Source organism: Nycticebus coucang, chromosome 2, assembly GCF_027406575.1.
Source record: "Nycticebus coucang isolate mNycCou1 chromosome 2, mNycCou1.pri, whole genome shotgun sequence".
NCBI classification, from domain to species: Eukaryota; Metazoa; Chordata; class Mammalia; order Primates; family Lorisidae; genus Nycticebus; species Nycticebus coucang.
Window position 1 is genome coordinate 23119679 of NC_069781.1, and position 23485 is coordinate 23143163.

At 43.1% G+C, this 23485-nt stretch overlaps 1 protein-coding gene across 1 annotated transcript; it reads left to right on the plus strand.

Annotated features, from left to right (window-relative positions):
* The first annotated feature begins 1536 nt into the window (after positions 1-1536).
* On the plus strand, positions 1537-22825 carry TNFSF15 (TNF superfamily member 15). The gene is made up of 4 exons (XM_053576464.1): positions 1537-1843; positions 14241-14283; positions 15326-15373; positions 16823-22825. Exons 1-4 carry the CDS (start codon positions 1583-1585, stop codon positions 17275-17277), a joined length of 807 nt encoding a protein of 268 aa, XP_053432439.1. The 5' UTR covers positions 1537-1582; the 3' UTR covers positions 17278-22825.
* The last annotated feature ends 660 nt before the right edge of the window (positions 22826-23485 follow it).

The following is a 23485-nucleotide window of genomic DNA, read 5'->3' on the forward strand; positions in this document are numbered from 1 at the left end:
AGCATAGAGTGTGAGCATCTCACCCAGTCTTGGAGACAGGGTGATGTGAAAAAGACTCCTTCAGAATTAATGAATAGGGGAGCAAGGTGGGAGGGAAGACACAGGACTGATAGCTCCCACAGCAAAGAGAACAGCTTGTGTGACAGGACAGCCAGCCTATAGTCTGTCTGGGGACTGCAGCTTGGGAAAGTAGTAAGAGGTGAGGTTGAACATTGGGGATGGGTGAGAGCGAGCAGGAATCAGGACATGAAAGGCCTTTCCAAGTAGCTTGAAGGGCTTTGGCCATGACATAAGCTGAAGTAATAATTAAATGGATGCTGTAGTCAAACTGTTGTCATACTCCACAGCCATCCCATAAGCTTTTCTATTTCTAGAACCCTTCTTTTTGCGGGGTCTTCCACTCTCTTCTGAGATCACTCCTCCCTGATCTCCAAAACCCAGTTCCAACACCACCTCTTTCTCCTGGAAGCCTCCCCTAACCCCTCCTCCTGGGCAGGGTGGGCGCAGGTGTCTGCGTCCTACACAATGCAATAGTGTGTGCTGTGTAGAGCACAGTGGGGAAGAAGCTCTGCCTCCCTGAGTCCCAATACTGGCTTTACCACTTAAGCTCTAGGCTTCATTTTCTTATCTGGAAAATGGGAATAATGACTTTATTACTCCACAAGTTATCTCAAGACTAAATAATTTTATTGGCACGTTTAACTTTGAACACTGGCACAAAGTAAGCACTTAATAAATGTAAATTTTTATCACCTGTTGTGGCCCCAACAGGTGATCACAGTTGCACTCCCAACTGTGCAGAAAGTCATATCACTGGTGATCAATTAACTTGGGACTAATCAGGCAATAGGAGTCAATGTCCTCTCCTCACAGACAGTCACTTCTATTTACGACTTCATACACTCTGCTTAGACGATGCTCAGTGCGGGCTAAAAACACACTTTCCTGTCATTGGCAGTAGTGTAGTAGAGGCCAGAATCCCAAGCCATGATTTAGAACTAGGTCATCTTCATAGCTCCTCTGTCTTAATCCTTGAGTGACTTAAAGCAAGTGTCCTCATCTTTCAGAACTTTGATATTGCCATCTGTACAATGGGAATGAGCTCTGCGAGGTTCAAAAAGACAGAGGGCTGGGCAGAGCTTTGCAAAGGGCTGATGCAAACGTGATTTCCACTTCCCAGTATGCAAGCCACACACCCTCCGTCTCTCACTTTCACTTCCAGAAGCAGCAGCACTCCCAGCCGGCCAGGCTGGCTGGCCTCCAGAGTGTGGGGACCAGGTAGATCTTAATTGGCTCCACCCACTGACAGATGAATTCTTTCTCTCCTCCTGCGGGGACTTTCCTAACTTCCTTCTGTAAATGAAAGAGGGAGCACATGAGTATACTGTATATAAATATGCTTGGGAAAGCTGTCTTCTTCTTCTTCTTCTTTTTTTTTTTTTCTTAAACCAAACTTGGTTTCTGTTGTGGGCGGTACATTCTCTTGCAGGGCAGGGCCACAGTGTGCTCAAGGCAGGGAGGGGGAAAGAAAAAAGGGGAGGAGTAGGCAGTGGTTAATTCAACCCCTGTCAAGGCTTATTTAATGGGGGGGTCTCTGGCCAGGAGTCAGAGGCGCCTCCAGACCAGCAGGAGGAGTATGGCAGAGGCTCTGAGTCTGGGCTTTAGGGAAACAGCCAGCATGGAAATGCTGCCCGAGGATGGTGGTTACAGGCCCAAGGCCAAGAGCAGCGGACGCTGGGCTCTCACCTGCTACCTGGTGTCTCTTCCTTTCGTGGCAGTGCTCATCACCTATCTGCTCATCAGCCAGCTCCGGGCCCATGAAGAGGCCTGTGTACAGTTCCAGGTAAGCAAGACTCCACTGTGACCTGGGGGGCGAAGGGGTTGTCAGCAGAGTCTCCGGCAGAGGCAGCTATTTCAGCATTGGAAGCTGGATGAAGGACAGGCAGCTCCAAGATGCATCATACTCCTTGTTTCCACATGCAAGGAAAATGCAGAATGGGAGAGGTGGAGAAGCTCAATCTGGTTTTTATTCTCAGTTATTTCCAGGAGATGAAATGTTTCTTATGTTTAAATGGGAATAACCTCAAGCCCTATGTTTTTAGATAAGTATAATCCTAGTATATAGTACTGATGATTTGGGAACATTCCTTCTTATTTTAAAAAATTGTCTTTTAAAATTACATAAGTAACAAATGGTAATTTTTAACAGTTAGAAAACATAGTTAAGAGAAGGAAGAAAATCATCATTACCCATAACCCTTTAGAGATGACCACTGTTAACAGTTCGGATTATATAATCCCATATTATTTTTAATAAAATGGGATTACACCGAATCTCCTAGCATGATTTTATTTATATATTAATAAATTCACATCAGCATGATGATATAGAGCCATATTCCTAAATGTGTATGCTACAGTTTATTTATCTAATTCCCTTTCATGGTTGAAAATATTATTACTTTTTTTAATTTCCAACAGACTTAGGGGCTGCAAATGGTTTTTTGTTACATGGATGAATTATATAATGGTGAAGTCTGAGCTTTTAGTGTACTCATTAGCTGAGTAGTGGACATTGTACCTAATAGGTCATTTTTTTCATCCCTTCAACTCCTTCCCCCTCCCCACTTCTGCCTATCCAAAGTACATCAAGTCACTCTGTACGGCCACGCATCACCATGGCTTTAGCTCCCACTTACAAGTGAGAACACACTGCATTTATTTTCTGTTCTTGACATGCTTTGCTTAGAATACTGGCCTCCGGTTGCATCCAAGTCACTGCAAGAGATACTTATTTTATTCTTTTTTATGGCTGAGTAGTATTCCGTGGTGTGTGTATTTGTATAAGCTACATAGAAATGTTATTTTTTAATATTCAAGATTGATTATCTCTAAGGTCTTGGTATAAGCTTGGGAGAAGCTTAGTCATTCTTTTTTATGGCTAAGTAGCATTCCATGTTATGCTTGTATATATACCACATAGAAATATTATGTTTTAATACTCAAGATCGATTGTCTAGCTCTAAGGTCTTGTTGGAAGCTGGGGAGAAATTTAGTCAAGAAAAAAATACAGACTCCAGGGAGAATAATGGTGGGGGTGGAGTTCAGGTGTCAAGGAGAAAAACATAATTCTGAACTAGGAACATCAAAAATGTACCTCAAAGCTTCAAGAATGTATCATTCCAGTAATAGAAATCTCCTTCATTATCTATGATGGCTGATTTCATTTCAGTCCGAAGTATTAAATTCCAAAGGAGAAAACAGGCTTTTTCAATTGGTTTAGCCAAAAGCCTGGAATCTAAGCAATCCCAGCCAGCTTCAAAGCAGAGACACAGTTCATAAGCCATGGCTAATTTTTAACTACCCCGCCAGAGTCCACAGACTGTGATTCAGGCAGCAGCATCCATGGCCGCAGGCCATCACTTGTAAAATGTAGACATATGCAGACGACCGGAAGTGCTGTTCGAGCAGACCAGAATGGCAGGGCACCGGAGGACAGGCTGTGACCCCTTGGCCACTGTGAGGCAGGTCCCTACGAGAAGCCATGTGGCAGCACCGGTCGTCACTCTGGTACTCTGTCCCTCTTTCGCCTAAAGGAGACAGTGGTTTTTTAGAGAGTGGCCTCTAGTAACCTGCACTATCCGGGGAATCTGAGGGGAACCCAGCAGTATGACGGGTTCCTACCACCCAGGACGATGTCTGAGATCCCCAAGGTCACCAGAAGGCAGAGAACGTCTTTGTTTATCTAGAAGACTATCGTGTGGAAGGCCACGGCCCAAGGGAGGGCCAGTGACTTGCTCCCACAGCAGGCGAGTTGCAGGCATGAGCTGTCACTAGGATGCCCCGTGAAGGAAGGTGCGTCTTACTCACCCCTGTACCCCGAGGCTGTGTCCGTGCCCGCCTCAATGCAGGTGCTGGAGAAATGAACAGGCTCCCACCATCCATTCCATCATAAATCAACCATTCTCCCCGGAGAGTGGACGTGCAGAGCCGCAGCTTGGCCAGGCTGTGTGACTTCTTAGTGCGTCAGAAGAGAAAATGAAAAGGGAAACGGCGGCGCACCCGAGGCACATGTAGCAATCGGGGTCCTGAGAAGAAACAGCTGGCCCACTCAAAGACAAGAGTTTAAAGGAGGACACGTAAAGAGGCGTTTGAAGGGGTTTAAGGCTAGGCCTATTTGCTGAGATAGGGCTGGAAATATTGGCGCTGAAATATTATGTTTTAATACTCAAGGGTTGGTGCTGGTGGGAAGCAGTGACCAGGCCTCGGGTGAAAGGGCTGTGGAGGGAGGAGTGTTAGAGAAACCCAGGGAGAACCAAACTCTGAGAGAGGCCTGCCTGGAGGACAGGAGGGCCCGGGATAGAGAGGTGGCCATGGCCAGAACAGCAGGGAACGAGCAGGGGGAAGGGAGGCTGACCCCTCTCTCCCCCTGGCCTCCAGTGCCACTGACCAGACTCAGCAGGACAACAGGGCTCCAAGGAGCCAGGAGCAGCCTCACTGAACAGGGTGGAGAGTGGATATGGAGGGACTGTCAGAGAAGACGCGCTCACAGGAGATGCAGAGGGTGGCATTCAGAGGGAAAACAGGGTCACCAAGGAGGACTTAGGTGGACATGCAATGAAATACGACTCTTAGGCAGATACCTGGATTTGAAACCCAGCTAAGCAACTTCTGACCCCAGGCAAATAGGCTGGTGGTTTCATTTATTTGAGCCTGTTTCTTCTTCTTTGAAAAGGGGTACTGAAATCAGTACTCCACCAGTATCAATAGGCCTGTGCAGGGGCATTTTGTGTGCTGAGCATGTGGGGAGAGCTGCAGGTACACAGTTACTGCAATGTGGTCATTATTCTACGCCAAGCACCAGGCAAATAATGAGAAAAACTTGGTCTTGGCCTCAAGAAATAGGCTCCTTTAACATAGAGGTGCTGTGGAATTCCAGATATTCTCTTAGTCCACACATCAAGATAGGGGTGGTTCAGGGAAAGTTTCTGTGACTAGAATGCTGTGCACGAGGTCCCCATTACAGAGAAGAGCCAGTCGATGAGCACTGGTCATTGGAGGCAACAAAGCCCTGAAGGGTAGCCAGCCAAAAGCCCTTTGTTTTTGCAGATAGGGAAACTGAGTCTAAGAGGGCCAAAGAGATTTGCCCATGCCTGTACCTCTAGTCAGCGGCAGAGCCAAGATCTTTTTTGAAACTGACCCATCTAACCTCCTGCTTCGAACCCAGGCAGCAGTGTTCTGTGCCAAGCGCCAGGCGGCCATACCATGGGCCAAAGGAAGAAGGAATTCAGTGACAGCAGTGACAACAATTGCCAGTCACTGAGCCTCACCTGTGCCAGACTTCCCGAGAAGAAATTCACACACCAAGTCTTATTACCCTCAGAATCACCCTCCCAGGACTCCTGGGCTGGGGTGGGTGGGAATAGGGCTTTGAGTGTTTTTCCAAAGAGAAAAGTAAGGATCAGAGCAGGAGTATGGCAGGCTCATGTTGTGGAAATATAATTAAAACAAAATCTTCTCCCAACCCCAAGTCCTGTCCACAAAGGTGGAAGAGAAAGAAAACAGTTTTATTATTGAATGTGATACATAACGCAGGCAATCTCCTGAGACATTGCGAAGGTAGAAACAAGCCTCTCCCTTTAATATAGCCAAGTATGTGCAACCCATTACGTACAAGTTAAACGAGAAAAGCAGAGTGCGTAACAGCACATATAATATGGTCCACTTCACTTAATGAAAAACTTCACATAATATGAATGTGTTTACAAATACGTAAAATATCTCAGGAAGAGCACAAGAGAAATGTCAACTATACTAGCATCCAGGGAGGGGAGCTGGGAAGCTTGTCAACAGGGAAGGAGGGAGACATTGATAAACCCACACTCTTTGGCACAAGATGTGTATTTTACCTATGCAGAAAAAATAGGCATAGTAAAATGTTTTAGGACCTTTAGACTTCTGTGGGATATCAGGCAGATTAGCATCTCAGAAAAATCTTAAATCGTAGCTTCAAATTCAGTTTGAATTCAGACCTGATTACTTCTTAGCCATGTTTACTTCTTCCTAAGCCTCATCTTCTTTATGTATGAAGTAGTGCTAATTAGAATATTTAAAGTGTCTTCCAGAAAGTGAGGGATTAGTAAATGGCATCAATTATTATTATAATAACCAGGGAATGTCCCTGCTCAAGGCAATTACATCATAGAGGACAACTTCTCCACCTGCCCTGGAATCTGCCATCGCTGGTGATGCTGGAGACTTTTCTTGGTCTCTCTCTCTCATGTCCATTCACTGTCCCTCCAGACTTTCTTCCCCACTTCCTCTGTCCTCCAACCCCCCATCATATCTTCCCATCCATTTTTTATCTAGCTGCACTTGACCACAGCCTGGGCATTCTTTGGGCCTTTCTGTGGCTTCCCAGGTGCCCCAAGGCCAGGCCTCTGTCTTCCCCAGCACAGCTCTGGTGCCCAGTCTGTGCTCTAGGCAAAGCAGAACGCACCAAGGTGGCTCAGCCCAAGCACAGCAGAGTGGGTAGTCAGTGCCGGGCAATGAGTTATCAGCGATCCCACAGGAGGCATTTCTGCCAGGTAGAACAACTACCCTATCTGTCCTTCCCCTCCCAGTCTTACTTCTAGAATCACCTGCACATTCTCCCCCACATTCTCCTTAGTTCCCTCTGATCTCACTTCTACCCATTCCTGAAAATCCCTGCAAGACTCCTAGCCTTTGCTCCTTGCACTCTTCAACCCCCAACACATGCCCCTGAGACTTACCCTGACCAGCAGGAGCCCATTATATGATGCCACCTAGCTGGGACTGCACACAGATTAAGAGCAAGCCGTAGTGCCACCCCATCCCAGCCATGACCTCTTAGTAGCTTCTTTTATACTACTAGACACCATACTACATTTCTTCATAGGAAGGTTTTTAAGAAGAGCAAATGAGATCATACCTAGAAAGTGTTTAACATGGGGTGTCTGGTGTGTTTGCTGTTATCGCTACATGCATCATCTCAGTTAATAACGAAAACCACACAATGAGGAAAGTCCTATTACTATCCCCACTTTGAGATGATGAAACTGAGGCTTAGAGAAGTTAAGCAATGTACCCACAGTTAAAGAGTGTGACACTGGGACTCAAACCTGCTCTATCTTATCTCTCCTAACCACCTGTTCTGGGCATAAGTCCAATAAAGTGTTCACCTCCTGGGGTGGTCGGGAGGATCTCAGCAGGAGAAGCATCTGGCACAGAGTAAGTGCTCAACAAATGCCAGCACCCTTCCACCCTGGGGCACCTAGCTGCAGCTGGCACAGAGGAGGCATTCACTAAGTATCCTCAGGATGGAGAGGGGTGAAGGGATGGGCAAGGTACAAACCCCCGAGCTAATGAGGAGGTTAATACTCTTTCTTCCATGCACTGTAGGAGAATTCTGCAAGTTGTCCAGAAAGCTACTGTCATCGTGCTACTCCCAACCTACCCCAAGTTTCCTCACTCCCATTGTTCCTCTCTTTGGGGAGGAGGATAACCCTGATTGTCCATTTTAGCCCTGTCTAGAGGAAACAAACAGTTAAGATAAAGGTACTCTGTAAATTGCAAAACACCTACTCCCTCAGTGGTAACGCCCCTGCTGTAGCCCCAGGAAACCCCAGCGCACCTTGAAAATATTCACTCCAAAGGTTAGGCTGTGGGGCAAAGGGCAGGGAAGCCAGAGGGAGTGAAGAAAGGCAGAGGCCCGAAGGGCAGGTGCAGTGGGTGCAAATCCCAGACAAGGGGGCAGCTTGCCGCTGGTAATTTCAGGATCTCCTCGCTCACTCATCACTGAATCCCAGGTCGCCTCAGGGAGCTCCTTTGTTCTATTGGACAGAGCTCACACCACTGGCTGCAGCCACACACTGGCTATAAGAGATCATCTCCCAGCCTGACGGCCTTCATGACAGCAGCAACAAGCTTGAGATTGAAACATGAGGGGCAAAAATTCCATTCCACTTCAACCCACTTTGTGTTCTGAAAAAACAGGAGGTCCAGAACCAAACTCCAGCAAGAGGAAGCTTATTGAATGTCTGTCCCAAGAAAAAGGAAGAAGCCACCAGAGTTCTTAAAGGATCTGAGTCTGCCACTTGTCATTAATACATACAAAAGTGGCTTCTATGTACAACTGAAGTCATAAGACCAAAAGGAGGGTGTGCAGAAACAATGATTCAGCCCACAAGCATTTATTGATCCCAAAGAAAGAGATAGATGAGATGGATACCCACTCTGTGTGTGTGGTCTTTCTGAGCCATCACAGTAGTCCTGGGAGGAAAGAATCATTGTCTACTTGTAATTGATAAGGAAACCAAGTCTCACCAAGGTTAGGTGACATAAGAAAATCAATCAGAGCACCAGGAAATGGTAGAGCTGGGATTTCCAAATTTGCTCAGCTAAAAACACCAGCATCTTTGCTCTGTACTGCACTGAATGTTGCGTATACACAGTCCTGTCTGGAGCACCTTGGGGGATGATGAAATGAAATGACTTCAGAATAAAAATTAGCAGACTGGATTTATACTCGTGTGTGAGTATAAACAGGGAGATGGCACAGAAAAGCAAAAGTCTGCATATTTTGAAAGTGCTGGGAGGATGTTATGGGTCATAAAACATTTATGCCTTTGCAGTTGCAGCATTAATGACAGCAAGAAATGAGTATCTATCTCTTCCTGTTTATGAATCGATAGAGAGAGTGACTATAGCACAGGGGAGGAAAGGCTAAGTGGATCATTAGTTAAAATACACTCAAGGGATTTTACTGGGGAAATGCCAGGAAATCTCAAAGATTATCTTACTCCAGACTTGTTTGTCTAGCATCTCAGCTAATGTTTATGGAGCTCCTAATGTGCACCAGGGTCTGAACTTAGTCTAAAGATTCAGATCCCAAGTCCTCTGTTCACTCTTTGACCTTGGACAATTGCTTAACCTCTTAAGGACTCCGCTGTAAGGCTCACATAGATGATTTTAAAAAGTGATCCTGACCCCTTCTTTGAAAGTAGCTGGAGTATTATTATAGATAAGGAACACACATAAATGCCCAATAGAGGGCCTGGCACCTGGGCGCGGGGGGGTGGGGAGGGGATTTCAACTAAATCTCAGTCTCCTCTTTCTCACCATTCTTTCTTCTGCCTAATTAGAATTAGAATAATTCCCAAAATGCCTATGATAACAGGTCATGGTCAGTTCAAGTCCAGGATTACCAATCAACATACAAAATAAAATAAAATAAAACAAAATAAGAGTGAAAATTCTCTGACCCACAGGAACTAAGGGAAGTAGGAGAACCCCAGCTTGTTTAATTAGGACAGCGGCAGGCATCTCACTCTCCCACTGAGATAATGCTCATGAACATTTGTCTTTTCAGACTCTGGCTCCTGGCTAAGTCTTGCAACTTTTGACAAATATTTCTAGAGCCATAACTATGATCCATGCAGAGCCGGATGAAGAATTTTAGAGGCCCTTGTACTAAAAGATTATGACTACCTACCTCTATGTAATTCAAAGTTTAAAAACCATGAGCAAAATGATCTCTTTCCTAGATGTTTAGATTGCAAAACTCTGGCTGAATTTGTAGCAGCTGAACTTGACCCCATCTTCTGCTTTCTTTTTTACCTCTGTCTTCCTGGTGCCTAAAAGTGTGCACATTCTCCCAATGAGATAATTCGGCAGAAGTGCCTGGCATGTCCAAGGCACTGAGAATACAGTGGTGAGCAAGACAGGCAGACTAGGTTCCCACCTGTAGGGAGCTTGAATTCCACTAGAGAGAGATAATTGTTAAGTACACAAATAATAAAATTAGATCCTGGTTCTCAGCCAGTGGTTTGAAATTGGAGTAAATCTCATTCTTTAGATGTGGTCTAGGGCCCCACATCTATTCAGAATTAGAGGCTAATGTTGCAGTAACCAGCACCCTCAGGAGTCACTGTCTTGTTAGTACCCCAGAATAACCCAGAAGTGATGGCGTTGAGGGAAGGATAGAACTCAGGTAGACAGTGTATCGGCCTGGTGTTGCCAGCAACCATCTTGAGAGCAAACATTGGGACAGCTTCAATGCATACACCTTTTCCCAAATGAGCTACTATTTCATCCTCTCAAATCTCCTCATTCATTCCTGCTTCCTGTTAAAATAATCTTCCTCCCATGATAGATAGTCATTATTAAGAGAAGCAGAAACAATAGGCTTAGACATTTTTTTTAAAGAGAAAGTTTCAACTGATGTTCTTGGGGACTCTTGGAATGTTTGTATCCCAAAACCTGGCAACTGGCACTGTCACCACCCCCAGATGTTTCAAGGCATTCTGCACCACTAAAATCCAAACACATCCATCCATACATGAAAATAAAATGTGTGGCCAAGTAATAGAGCACAGCAAACATGGAAATGTGTCCATATCCCAAACACATGCTAATGACAGTGGGATTCTGAGTCAAAAAAAGAATGCTCCAAATTTTTAGCTGAGTATCTGCTTAGGCAAGGATAAACATATATTCGAGAAGATTTCTCAGCAGAGAATGAAATGAATCCAAAGAAGACCACCCAAGACAGGTATCCTTTCCTACACAAGAGGATGCAATCAAGACCAAGAGAGACCCTGACTCTCTTTGAGAACCCCATCTTCAGTTTTCTGCCTTGCCAAAGGATCAATTCCTTTATCTGCTTGGTAAATACAAAGTAAGGTGATAGGCTATAGAATAAGCTTCTCCACTCCCTGAGCCCATCCAGAATTATTAATGCTGAATGACTGGTCACAGAAATTGGGTTTAGGTTTTTAAAAACCATTGTAGACAGGACCCTGTGCTCAGTATATATGCTGTATCCATTTGGCAGAAGAAAGCCTTGCCATTTTCCAACTGCCTCCATGTTCTGTTGGGCCACCTTACTCTTGCACAAGCTGTTGGCCTTGTCTAGAATGCCCATTACCTCTTTTATCACCTGGCTAATACCCGAAGAACCTGTGAGACTCAATTGAGGAATAATTTTCCATGATTCTCCCACTTCTGGGCCAGATCTCTCTTTCCTGAACTCTGAACTTGCCCCACTGCATGAAACTGCTGTTACTTATTCATCTACCTCACCAGAGAAGGAACTTGTCCAGTGCAGTAGGTTTGGCATTTGGGGTTCTGGACTGGCATGGCCTGAGTTAAAGGCCTGAGTAACCAAATTACTCCTGTAATTTGCAGGTAAGGGATGTTGGGAGAGTTCTTTATCCCCCCTCAGTCACATTTTCTTTTTTCTTTTCTTTTTTTATTGTTAAATCATAGCTGTGTACATTAGTGCAATCGCCTGTACCCATTCTAAGATGCACCATAGATGTGGCCTGACCCATTACCCTCCCTCTACCAAAACCTCCCCCCTCCCATCCCCTTCCTTGGCCCTTTTCCCATAGTCTTGTGCTATAGTTGGGTTATAGTCTTCATGTGAAAGCTATAATTTAGCTTCATAGTAGGGCTGAGTACATTGGACACTTTGTCTTCCATTCCTGAGATACTTTGCTAAGAAGAATATGTTCCAGCTCCATCCATGTAAACATGAAAGAGGTAAAGTCTCCATCTTTCTTTAAGGCTGTATAGTATTTCATGGTTTACATGTACCACAATTTGCTAGTCCATTCGTGGGTCAATGGGCACTTGGGCTTCTTCCATGAGCTCAGTCACATTTTCAACATGAGGATATGAATAGCACCCTCCTTAGGGTGTTGTTGTGAAGCTGAAGGAGAATGTGCCCATGATGGGGTTAGTAGACCAGTGTCCCTACTTATCCCATAAATGTAGATACACTTGCTGCATTTCTCAGCTCCCTTAAATCGTTCCCAGCACACAGAGGGCTGGGAAGTCAGAGGGCTTAGACAGGAGTAGATAGTGGATAACAAGACTGGGATGGTCAGTTTGGGACTTTGAATGCCACATTGAGTTAGGACTGGGTCTTGAGGGCCGTGGGGAGCCATTGAAGGTTTATGAACAGAGTTGTGTCTCAATGAAGTGATTCTTTAAGAAAAGCCCCCTGAAGACAGGCAAGGAATTAGACCAGGGAAATGGAGAAACCCAAGGCACAAAGACCTTATCAGGAAGGGAGACCTATCAGAAGAATCCAGGAGAGCAGCATGCCAAAGCCTGGAGTGTGAGCCTGATGAGAAAAACTGCAAAGCAGAAATGACAGCTCTTGGGTTTGTGGAAGAAGAAAGGAGCAAATTTCAGGTCTCATAATCAAGGGGAAGCAGAGGCACCATTAGTAGAATTAGGAAGTGGAGGGAAAGGGGCTGGAGGGACCATGAAGTCTGTTAATCATTCAAAGACAAGATTGCTTCCTTCAAGAGAGCTTCCGGTAGAGGTTGGGTAGCATGGCTTGGAAGAGATAATATTCTGGTCTGAGCTCTAACCAGATTACTAATGTCACACAACCGCTCACAGATCTAGACTCACCGGTGACACAGTTACAGCCACATGACCACACAGAAAGATGGAGAGAAATCCAGCCACCCAACACCACCCCACATGCATTTGGTGTCTGCAAATGTACAGACACCAAACACATCAATCCACACTCTCTCCCACTGGGGAAGCTGGGTCCTCTCACACTCACACAGACACACGTCCCTCATTCACAAGACAGTCTTTCCTTAGTATCTATAGGGATTGATTCTGGAACCCCAATAGATGCCCAGATATGTATATGGTCCAGTCCTTTATATACAATAGCACAGTATTTGGCCGTAACCTACCCGGTCCCTCCCGTGTACTTTACACTGTCTCTAGATTATTTATAGTACCCAAAACAACGTCATTGCTATATGAATAGTTCTTATATTGTATTGGGTTTTATTTGCTTTATTTTTCATTGTTGTATTATTTTCCTCATGGTTTTTCCCAAATACTTTTGATCCTTAATTGGCTGAATCCGTACATGTGGAACCCATAGAACCTGACTATACACTCATAACACATGCGCACACACATAGATTTTTTTTTTCTGGTTTGACAATTTTATTTTATTTTTTTTTCCTTTTTTTTATTTTTATTAAATCATAGCTGTGTACATTAATATGATCATGGGGCACCATACACTTGGTTCATAGATCGTTTGACACATTTTCATCACACTAGTTAACATAGCTTTCATAGCATTTTCTTAGTTATTTTGCTGAGACCTTTACACCTGCAGTGCATCTTACAAGGGTATATGTGAATCCTAGTAAATGTGGAATGTAAAGGTCACACATAGATTTTTAAGATGTAAAATAGATCAAGTGTTCATGGCTACAGGAGGATTGCTTTGTTAGTGGAAGCTGTGTAGCTGTTATAAGAACCAAATCAGAAGAGTACGTTGTGTCAAAGTTGTATTAGAGAAGGTTTTATGAAAACATTGCAAAAGTATGATAATGGTATTATTCCTAAGCTAAGAGCTTCAAGGTTTATGTGCAGGCAGGTGAGCGGTTTCTTCATTTTCTGTATGTTCTTTATGCATTTATGCAAAAACTCATACATTTTCTGATTTGATCATTATCTCAACCCTGAGAAAAATGTAGGGCTGTGGATAGTATTATTCCTGCCACACAAATGAGAACACCGAATCTCATACAGGAAAACTGTCTTGCTCAAGACCACATTGTTAATAAATGGAGGAGCCAGTATTCAAATTCATATCTTTCTGCCTCCAAGGCAGTTACTCTTCCACTGTCATGTGGTATTGGAAATGACTCACAAGCTTACGGTTGCAATGATTTTTTTTTTTTAAGTCTTTATTGCAGAGAAACAAGGAAGAATTGTTGAAGCTGATGAGAAGGACACCACAGCCATTATTTCTTTTTCTGTATCATTTTTCAAGAACAGTTCCAATTTTTAAATTGTGGAGAAAAAAGAGAAGAAAGCATGTGCTATTATTTGTTCAAATAATGGAAACGATAGCAAGATGCTGAGGTCCCCTAGAATAGAACCCAGAAAAGCTTGTAGGAAAGAATTTTAAAGCTTCAGAGACAAGCATAAGAGAGAGAAAGGTCACTGGGAACATTAGAGAAGGAAAATGGAGAGCTAATTAAGGTACGAGGTTCCCATCAACAAAACTATTTTCATTCCCACTTTCCTCATTGCAGAGTACCCTGGCTGGGGGACAGGGGCACCTTAATCATACTGGTGCTGTGGCCACAGCAGTATGGAGTGTTGGGGTCACAAGAACTACAGACGGTCAGTCTGAACTATATCTATTTCCTCCCCAACAGGCTCTAAAAGACCAGGAGTTTGGACTTTCGCACCAGCGAGCTTGTAAGTGTGATCATCTTTGATGCCTTTTCTTGTGGGAAACAAAAAACTTTCTAGTAGTTCCGGTTGGTCTTTAATTACCAAGTCGCTAAGCCAAGAGATGCAAACTCAGAGGAGAAGGGAGTCCCGACCCTAGGCACTAAGAAGGCAAAATGGTCATGGCCAAGTGCTTGGCCTTTGGAGACAACAGCCTGAATTCAAACCCAAGCTCTGGGATTTACTAGCAGTATGACCTTTGGGCAAATGATTTCACCTGTCTCTGTCTCTAACTTACCTATAAAAATGGTTATAATAGTACCTACCCAACAGTGTTAGTGTGAACTAAATCAATGAATTCCTATAAAGGGGTTAAAACAATGGGTAGTACATCAAAAGTGTGCAGATTTTTGCTTTTTACCATCATCAACATCATTATTATCGCTAAAGATAGAACATACTTAATCCAATATAATCATCTCTGAGAACCAAAGGGAAATTCTGAGGTCTTCCTGAGCACTAATGGAGAAACAGAAGTCCAGAGAGGAAAAGGACCCACCAAGGTCATGTAACTGCAGAGCACTTCCCCCACCCACTCCCCATCCCATTTCTGTTGGGGCAGCCATACACTCAGTGATGTAGTTAAAGTGCCCATGAAGAAACCGAAAATCCAATTAGCTCCCAAGGAAGCAGCTTGAGCAAAGGAGCAGCAAATTGGGTTTCACTGAGCCTGACCACGTGCCAAGAATCATGCTGAACAGTCTCCATCTGTGGCAGGGATGGGTGACTATGCCCATCTTAGAGATGAGAAAACAGAGTCTCAGAAAGGCTAGATAACTTGCCCAAAGCTGTGAGACAATTCACTGGCATTCACTCTTTGCTCTGAGTCTCTCCTGTCCTCGATGGTGCTTGCTGTGGGCATCACATTCCAATTTCAAACCCACAAAAAGTGGACCAGATCAAGCTGAAGGAGATTTTCCTCTCCTGTCCCAGATACCCTGCAACTCCCAAAGTTCCCTCTTTGGTCATGTTTTGAATCATCCCAAGCACATTTCTCCTTTCGTTACAGACACATCTTTCAGAGATGATGGAGATAAGCCAAGGGCACACCTCACAGGTAAGCCTCCCTCGTATGTCCTCCAGGAGACCACGGGCCATGCTCCTAAGATATCATTCAGCATATTTACCAAAACTCACTCCAGAAGCTTAAAACTGGAAACTACACCCCTTGGTAACAGATTCCTCCTCTCATTGGAGGGTTTTTGAATGTCTTTCTCCTTGGCAGCTGGTCGGGGGGTGGCATCCCTGCCTTGTGGGCACTTTCATCTTTTTTATATTTATTTATTAAATGATAACTGTGTACATTGATGCATTTATGGGGTTCAGTGTACTGATTTAATATACAATGTGAAATGCTTACATCGAACTGATTAACACATCCATCACCTCGCTTACTTATTTGTTACGGTAAGACAATTATGCTCTTTTCTTTTGTGGGCACTTTCTTACAGATTCTATCAGCTCTCTTCCTTTCTCTCCTGTCTCTCTCTTTCATTCACACACGGTCATTCAGAAATGGATTTCCTCAGAGTTGCCAATCTATCCGGTCCATCTGTCCCCTATTCGAGATGATGACATCACTGAATATTTACATTAGTGAAGGTGTTTCCAAAGAATTTTCATTGACATGAAGCTATGGAGAGGAATCTCATACTATCACCAGTTGGCCAGTTTCCCAAGGCTCATGTGGAAATTCTAGGCACTCCCACCTAGAGTTCATATACATCTGAGACTCCAGGGGAAGGAGCAAGACTGTGCAGAAAGATAGGTAAAAACCTGTTGGAAACCTAGAGCAGGAAAAGCAAGCGTATTCTGACCTATAAGAAAGTTTACAGACTTCAGGGGGATACCCTTGTGATCTAAGACATTTCTATTTCTAAGAAGAAATAGTTTGTGGTCAGTCCTGAGTGAGGATTAGAATCAAGGAGGTGCCAAGTTGTCATCACTTGCCTATAAGACAAGCATTGTGTTCTGATGGACCAGTGGGGATAAAATGGTTCACCTAATAATTTATGAGGCAAAGGATGGGCATTTGGAAGGTCTGGTGTCTGGCCTTGTCATAGGTCCACAAGAGGGGCAACTGTAAGGAGTCTTATCTATGTCATTTGAGGAAGGATATTTATTTGCATTTATAAGCCAAATAATTGGCTTTTTGGATATTTATAAGCCATTTTCCTGAACATAAAAGAGTGGGAGGATTTCTTAGCATTCACTGTTTTCCAGGATCATAAGGCTCAGGTAAAATTCAAAATTGTCGGGTCAGCCAGCTCAAGCTCAGAGAGGCAAAGTAGTTTGCCCCAGTTCACAAGCCCAAGATGCTCCTTTCTTTGAACAACTGTGTACCTCAACTCATATGTCCTTTCCTCGGTCCTCCCCAAGGCACTCATCAGCTGTTGATTATATTCAACCATTTTTCTCTCCTTTGAACATGATATCAGACTTTTTTTAAAATCAAAGTCCACAGGTTCCAACAGGAGCAAATTAAACTTTTCTCTTGTCCTTGCAGTTATGAAACAAACTCCCACAAAGTCCTTAAAAAATCAGTTTCCAGCTCTGCACTGGGAGCATGAACTTGGCCTGGCCTTCACCAAGAATAGGATGAACTACACCAATAAATTCCTGATGATCCCAGAAGCAGGACAATACTTCGTCTACTCCCAGATTACATTCCGAGGGCTCACCTCCGAGTGTGGTGAGATCAGCCAAGGTAGCCAAAGAAAGAAGCCAGACTCCATCACTGTGCTCATCACCAAAGTAACAGACAGGTACCCGGAGCCTACCCAGCTCTTGATGGGGACGAAGTCAGTGTGTGAAGTAGGCAGCAACTGGTTCCAGCCCATCTACCTAGCAGCCATGTTCTCCTTGCAAGAAGGGGACAAGCTGGTGGTGAACGTCAGTGACATCTCTTTGGTAGATTACACAAAAGAAGATAAAACCTTCTTTGGAGCCTTCTTGCTATAGGGACAAAGCAGAGTCATTATGTGATAGTCCTGTATCATCTCATTACTAAGTTTCTCCAGACATATGTAATCATAACCAGGGATTTAGGGGGTGGGGGTCAGATGAAGGGTGCATTCCTTGGAAGCAGTGATTTAGCATGGAAATTTAAGGCCCCAAAGTTTACACTTCACATGTCTTACTGATGAGAATACTAATTGGAAAAGTCACCAACTGAAGGAATGGATGATCTACTTGCATCGGGATTTAAAGAAGGATATCTCCACACCCTCCTGCTATATACATTTGTCACCAGTGGCTCAATTATTGTTTAATTTGATCATAAATTTGCTTCAGTTCAGGAGCTCTAAAGAAATGGCAAAGAAAGTTCTAGAAAACAGTATAAAGCCTTTGGAAGCAAAATCTTTCTTCAGTTTCTCCACATACCTTCATGCCTTGCCTAAAAATAATGAAAAGAGAGTTAGTCTCATAAATGTTCTCTAAAAAGGAATTGATTTGCATACCAACTATGGCATATGAAAAAAGCAACTTTTCCATTGATTATGTGCACAGATATCAAAATAACCAAGTATGAGTTTTATATACATGTCAAAATTACGGCAATAACATTTAGTCAGTAGTTTTCTTGAGTACCTATTATGTTCCGGGCACTACCTTAACCCAGACAACACTATGAATAACAAGACAGACTCGACTCAAAATGTATATGAATGCCACTTAACACTTCCTGGCCAAATTATCAGTCATCATACACTAAAGAATAACTAAGTCCTAAAAGAAAAAAATAATCATCTGAAACTGTTATATAAGATTTCTGGCTCTTTCTTGACTGTGTAAGCTATCCAACTGATTAGGTTGCTCAAGAAACCTGAAGACCAATTTGTAGCTAACTAGACCAACGGTACAACATCCTTGCTTCATGCTAAGAGACAGTGGACTTACTCCCTGAAGGTCAGAGGAAAAAAGTCAATCACCAAATCTGGAGAAGTAAACCTAGATCTGCTCTGAGGTTTGATTTACAACTTTATATGTAGAGTGTTATGTGAGTATTTTTCCCATAAAATACTCAAGGGTTTTAAATATGGGATTATCTAATCAGCCTTGCCAAGGCTACTTTCTTTGGAGAAGAGGCTGGATATTGAGAAGGTCTCTTCTGTTTTTCAATCGGTTCCTATCGTATGGTCTGTATGATTTTCTTGCACTGATATGTCAAGTGTGGGAGGGGTAGCTCTGCTCTCTTAGCCTTTGTTGACTTGTCTGTAAAGTGAGAATTCACCAGTTTGTTTCCCAGGATCAAATGAGTTCTTGGGAATGAAATGTGTGAACTTCATGCATTCTATATAATCTGAGTATTTGGGTGTGGCATGGCCAGTGACTTCTAGCACGTTGGCCTTCTATTATACAAATGCTCCCTACCCTGGGAGACTTCGTAGATGGATCTCAGAGCAAACTTGGTGCCAAAATCACTCTTAGTCTGGTTGCCAAGAGGCAGCAGAGGCAGAAAGATCCATGAGAGCATCCTGAGCACAATGACCAGTGCAGTAGTATTACTCCCTAAGTATTTGTTAAGTTATAATTAAATAAAAACTAATTTCCAGTTTCTCAGTTGGAAAGTTAAGGTTTAGTATGTTATCTTCTCTGAGGCTAACTTGTACCTGTTTCTCACCCTAAGCATCTCCAGGCAGTCAGTATGGGACACAGTGGGAACACAAGGAAGGGTGTGGTCCCCTCCACCTGGTTCACGAGAGTCTTCATAGAGGAAGTGAAGCCTGAAAGAAGGTGGGTGGGCCCCAGATGGCCACAGGGAAAGGGCATCTCAGATGGAGGAATTACCCTTGGCTTAAAGTAGAAAAGAAAGATTTCTTAGTAACTCTACTGTGAAGAGTGTTTTTAGAGTAACTCTAAAACTTGACAAGAGAATGTTCCTTCAACCAACTTCTAGGACATTTATTATTAGCTCAAAAATCTTTCCTCAATGACTGTAGTGGGTTCCATCATCAGAACTAAATTCCACTAAGAAAATAAAATGCTCTATCTGCATCTGTCCCCGGTGTATGAGAGCACCAAGCCACCTAGATGTGAGGGAAAAGATCAGTACAGAAGGGCCCAGAGTGGCCTCTTCAAACTTGCCCAGTGCGCCATAGGAGGGAGACCTGCTGGATTTAGAATTTTATGCAAGACAGGAATTGTCTAACATCCTAAGACATTTGAAACTTTGGAAAAATCCCTGCCCTATATATTTTTTGTTCCTGTCACAAGTTTGTTTATCAAACAATGTACTGTAGCCCAAGTTTACACTGCTGATTTTGTTAAATTCTGTACAACATACCCTGTTTCCCCGAAAATAAGACATCCTCCGAAAATGAGACCTACTTACAGGAAAGATAAGACATCCCCTGAAAATAAGACTTAGCGCATCTTTGGGAGCACACCTTAAAATAAGACACTGTCTTATTTTCGGGAAAACAGGATAGTATGTCTTTTATTACACAGAGGGCACAGCCAAGATTTCCTCATAGGACTCAAGTGAAAACTTCTATTTCTCCAAGGCATTATTGCCATGGCAAAAATTAGTATACTATTTTTTAAAATGAGGTGGAAGAATGCTTTAGAAGAACATGTTATGATCCCTTAAAAGGGGCTAATGAGGGGGAACATTCAAGGGTTTAGGTAAAAAGGCACTTGCTCCAGAAAATAGTTAATTTAGGAGTGAAATGCTTGACTGGTTAAATGTCTTTCAAAAGGCTGAATTCAAATCAATTCCACAAACATTTACTGAGTACCTACTTGCCCCGGAGACACAGAGATAAATTAACTTAGGCTCAGACGAGCTCATTTTAACTACTCAGCCCTCCATTGTTTATAGATCTTTAATTTAACTTTGTTGTATTAGCTAATTGATTAGCTAACTTTAGGCACATTTTAGGATATTTTCTCATATGAAAATGGATGCCATTTGATGAAGGATGATTACTAACAAAATGAGTTGTGTTTACTCTAAGTGGTTTTTTCAAATAACTGTTCAAGGACAGTCTTTCCATAAATAAAAGAAGAAAAAGACAAAGACACCAATTTCTAGGGTGGAATGCATTATTTAAGCCACATGCAGAGAGAGGTTTTTATTTTCTGGACTCAGTTGATCATCAGCACCCTTAAAAATATTAGAATTTTATGAATGACCCAGATCTGCTCTGAAAAGTCTGTGTTTCTCAGCAAATACGGAAACCATGATCAAAATGCTATCGTCACTAACATTTTGACCCCAGCATGGTTTAGATCTATTTGGCAGAGAAGGATTCCTTAAATTACGAAAATTTCTAGAAGGAAAAGGGAAACGTATACCTTTTCACTTCCTGAAATGTGTCAGGTTTGGTTCAATAGCACGCCAGACACCGGGGCTCCATTTCAATCTGAGCTATATCACCCCAGAGAAAATTCCACCTCTCTGTTTGTCAATAATCTCTCTGGGTTATAAAAGTACAGCTAACTCACTATGAACAAGGCATGGCCCCTGCCAACATTCTCTTACAAGGTATTTTCCCAAGCCCTTACTCAATCCTGTTTCCATGATTGTGACATTGGGGATTAATTCTGTAGGACTAGACTGTTTATATTCTGTACCTTAAAAAAAAAAAAAAAACATGCAGAAAGAAGTCACTTGCCTCAAGATTTTGTTTTACTCTCCTAAGGCACAGAGTCCTGGAAGTGTTTTGTCATTTTTGGCAGAATTTTGTTAAGTACACATTATTACCCTGGACACTAACATCATTGCATCATATTGGCAGCTGGGTCTAGAAATAATTCAGTGAACTGTTAACCCCTTGAATCCTTCTGCACCAGTAGTATGGGAGTGTGGGTGACAGCAGCTATATCCATGCTTGCCACACTGTACCAACTTATTTTCAACTTCCCAAGCCCCGTAGTACATTTGCCTCCCACTCTATTTATCTCCCCATTTTAAGATGAAATATCACCACCAGCCTGGATAGGAGAAGTTACTTGTCCAGGACCACACAATGAACTAAAGGCATCCTACAGCTAAGATGCTGTCTTCTTGAATCATGGTCCCAGACTCATCCAATTCTGTCTACTCTTAACAAGTAACATTCATTTAAATGACTGGAGGAGAAATTGGAGAGAGAATCTTCACATAACTATGGGGCAGCATGGAAGGAGGGAAGAGATTCTTCCATGCCTCCCCAGAGGAGAGAGCTGCAGTTACAGAGTCACATCTCTCTGGCTTGATACCTGAAGGAACTTTCTACTCCAAACCAGAATTTTTCCAGCTAGTGATTTTTCAATCCGTAAAGATATTCAAGCTTATCACCAGGGTTTCTTCGTTGAACTTGTGGGAGGGATTGAGCCAAAGGAATTCTGAGGTCTTTTCCAAATCTATGATTATGTGGCCATTTTTTTTTTTTTTTTTTTTTGTAGAGACAGAGTCTCACTTTATGGCCCTCGGTAGAGTGCCATGGCATCACACAGCTCACAGCAAACTCCTACTCCTGGGCTTAAGCGATTCTCTTACCTCAGCCTCCAGAGTAGCTAGGACTACAGGCGCCCGCCACAACGCCTGGCTATTTTTTTTTTTTTGGTTGCAGTTCAGCCGGGGCCGGGTTTGAACCTGCCACCCTCGGTATATGGGGCCGGCGCCTTACCAACTGAGCCACAGGCGCCGCCCAATTATGTGGCCATTTTTAAATTGACTTCCCTGGATTCTATTTAATCATTAATTCTACTTAATCATAATCATTATTCTATGTTATCCTTAATAAATCCTTGTCAAGACTTCAGTGGCTTCCATCCTTGGAGGAGCCATCATTTCCCCACTTGTTCAGAGAGGATCCACCACAAAATGACTCTGTGATCTTGGCCAATGGAGAAATGTCCTGGGGCTTTAGAGATGATGGGATCTGCGTCTATCTATTCTGAGTTACATCATTTCAAGGATGAAGAAACCCAGGCTCAGAGAGGTGACATAAATAATGGCCCAAGGCCAAACAGTAGCTGGGTGCAGTGTCTAGACTAGAATCTGTATCCCTTGACAACAAGCACGGGGTTAGGAGGCAGCAGACTTAACCGTGAGTCACATCTTTCTGTGAGCATCTGTCACGTGATAGCCTTTACCTAGATGCTAGAGAGTGCAGAGGGAACATGACAGGCAAGTGCTATTCTCATGTGTGTGCATGTGGAGATAGAAAAGACACAACCTCGAGTAAATAAAGCAGCTGAACTTAATCAAGTGATTTTATTCTTAAAGTCATTAAAACATGTAACTGTCCCCCTTTTCAGTTTCAGGGGTGTACAGAATGAACCAATGTAGGTGTTTGTGTGGTTTTAGTAATAAGCCCCATGTGCTTTTATTGATTTTATGTTTTATGTTAAAACATCAACCCCAAAGTAAAATGCATATTGTATGTTGTTAGATATGTACTTAACGGTATGCTTCCCACGTCTTCGGGGCACGACCGTATGAATTCTAATCTCTGTAAATGAAGCCTTGTATGTGTTCATGAATTTAACACATGTAACTTAATAAACTAGCATTGAATTTGAAGGCTCCTTGTCAATTCTTTTGTTAATCTGTTCAATTATGTTTCTTTCTTGATTATGGTCCAAGGGTAAGCTCTTGGGCACTTAAAAAAATACATTTAGTTCCCTATATACTTGAACGCAAAATGATAGCTGATTTTCATAGGTTATAATATGTCTCACAGCAAATTGACTGAAACACCACACAGACGGTGCCACTCAGATCAGATGAGGGAAAGGGAGGGAAACACAGAAACTATAGGGTTCCTTTTATGAATTAGAAGGCTCTATAGTTCAGTGGCTTAATCTCTACCAAACAACCCTGAAATAGGGAGGCCAGAAAGACCCGTGGCACTGCTTGATGGAGACAGAATTTAGATCTAGGTCAGTCTCTGACACTACACCCTGCTGCCTTTCATAAAAACAACAATCAGCCAAACTCAAAAGGGCTCAACTCCTTCCATTCCATTTCCCAGAGCAGTAGCCGGGGTTCCCGTTGGTGTTCAGTCAGTGTTAGGCTGTATGATATGAAATTGCCATTTCTGAGAGGCAAAAGGGGGTACACGTCAGATATGTCATTTGTTTGCACCTTCTGGTTGTAGCCAAAATCAAACATTAAGGCGGGGGGTGGGTGCCAAAAGTTTTCCTAATAGTGGGGAACGGGGGAAGGTATTGATGT

What these genes read in the sequence shown, in the direction of transcription:
- TNFSF15 (XM_053576464.1), top strand. Translation starts at nt 1,583, where the DNA reads ATGGGGGGGTCTCTGGCCAGGAGTCAGAGGCGCCTCCAGACCAGCAGG. An exon ending in AGGCCTGTGTACAGTTCCAG is followed by an intron (nt 1,844 to 14,240) that starts GTAAGCAAGACT and finishes CCTCCCCAACAG; the next exon opens with GCTCTAAAAGACCAGGAGTT. An exon ending in GCCAAGGGCACACCTCACAG is followed by an intron (nt 15,374 to 16,822) that starts GTAAGCCTCCCT and finishes TTGTCCTTGCAG; the next exon opens with TTATGAAACAAACTCCCACA.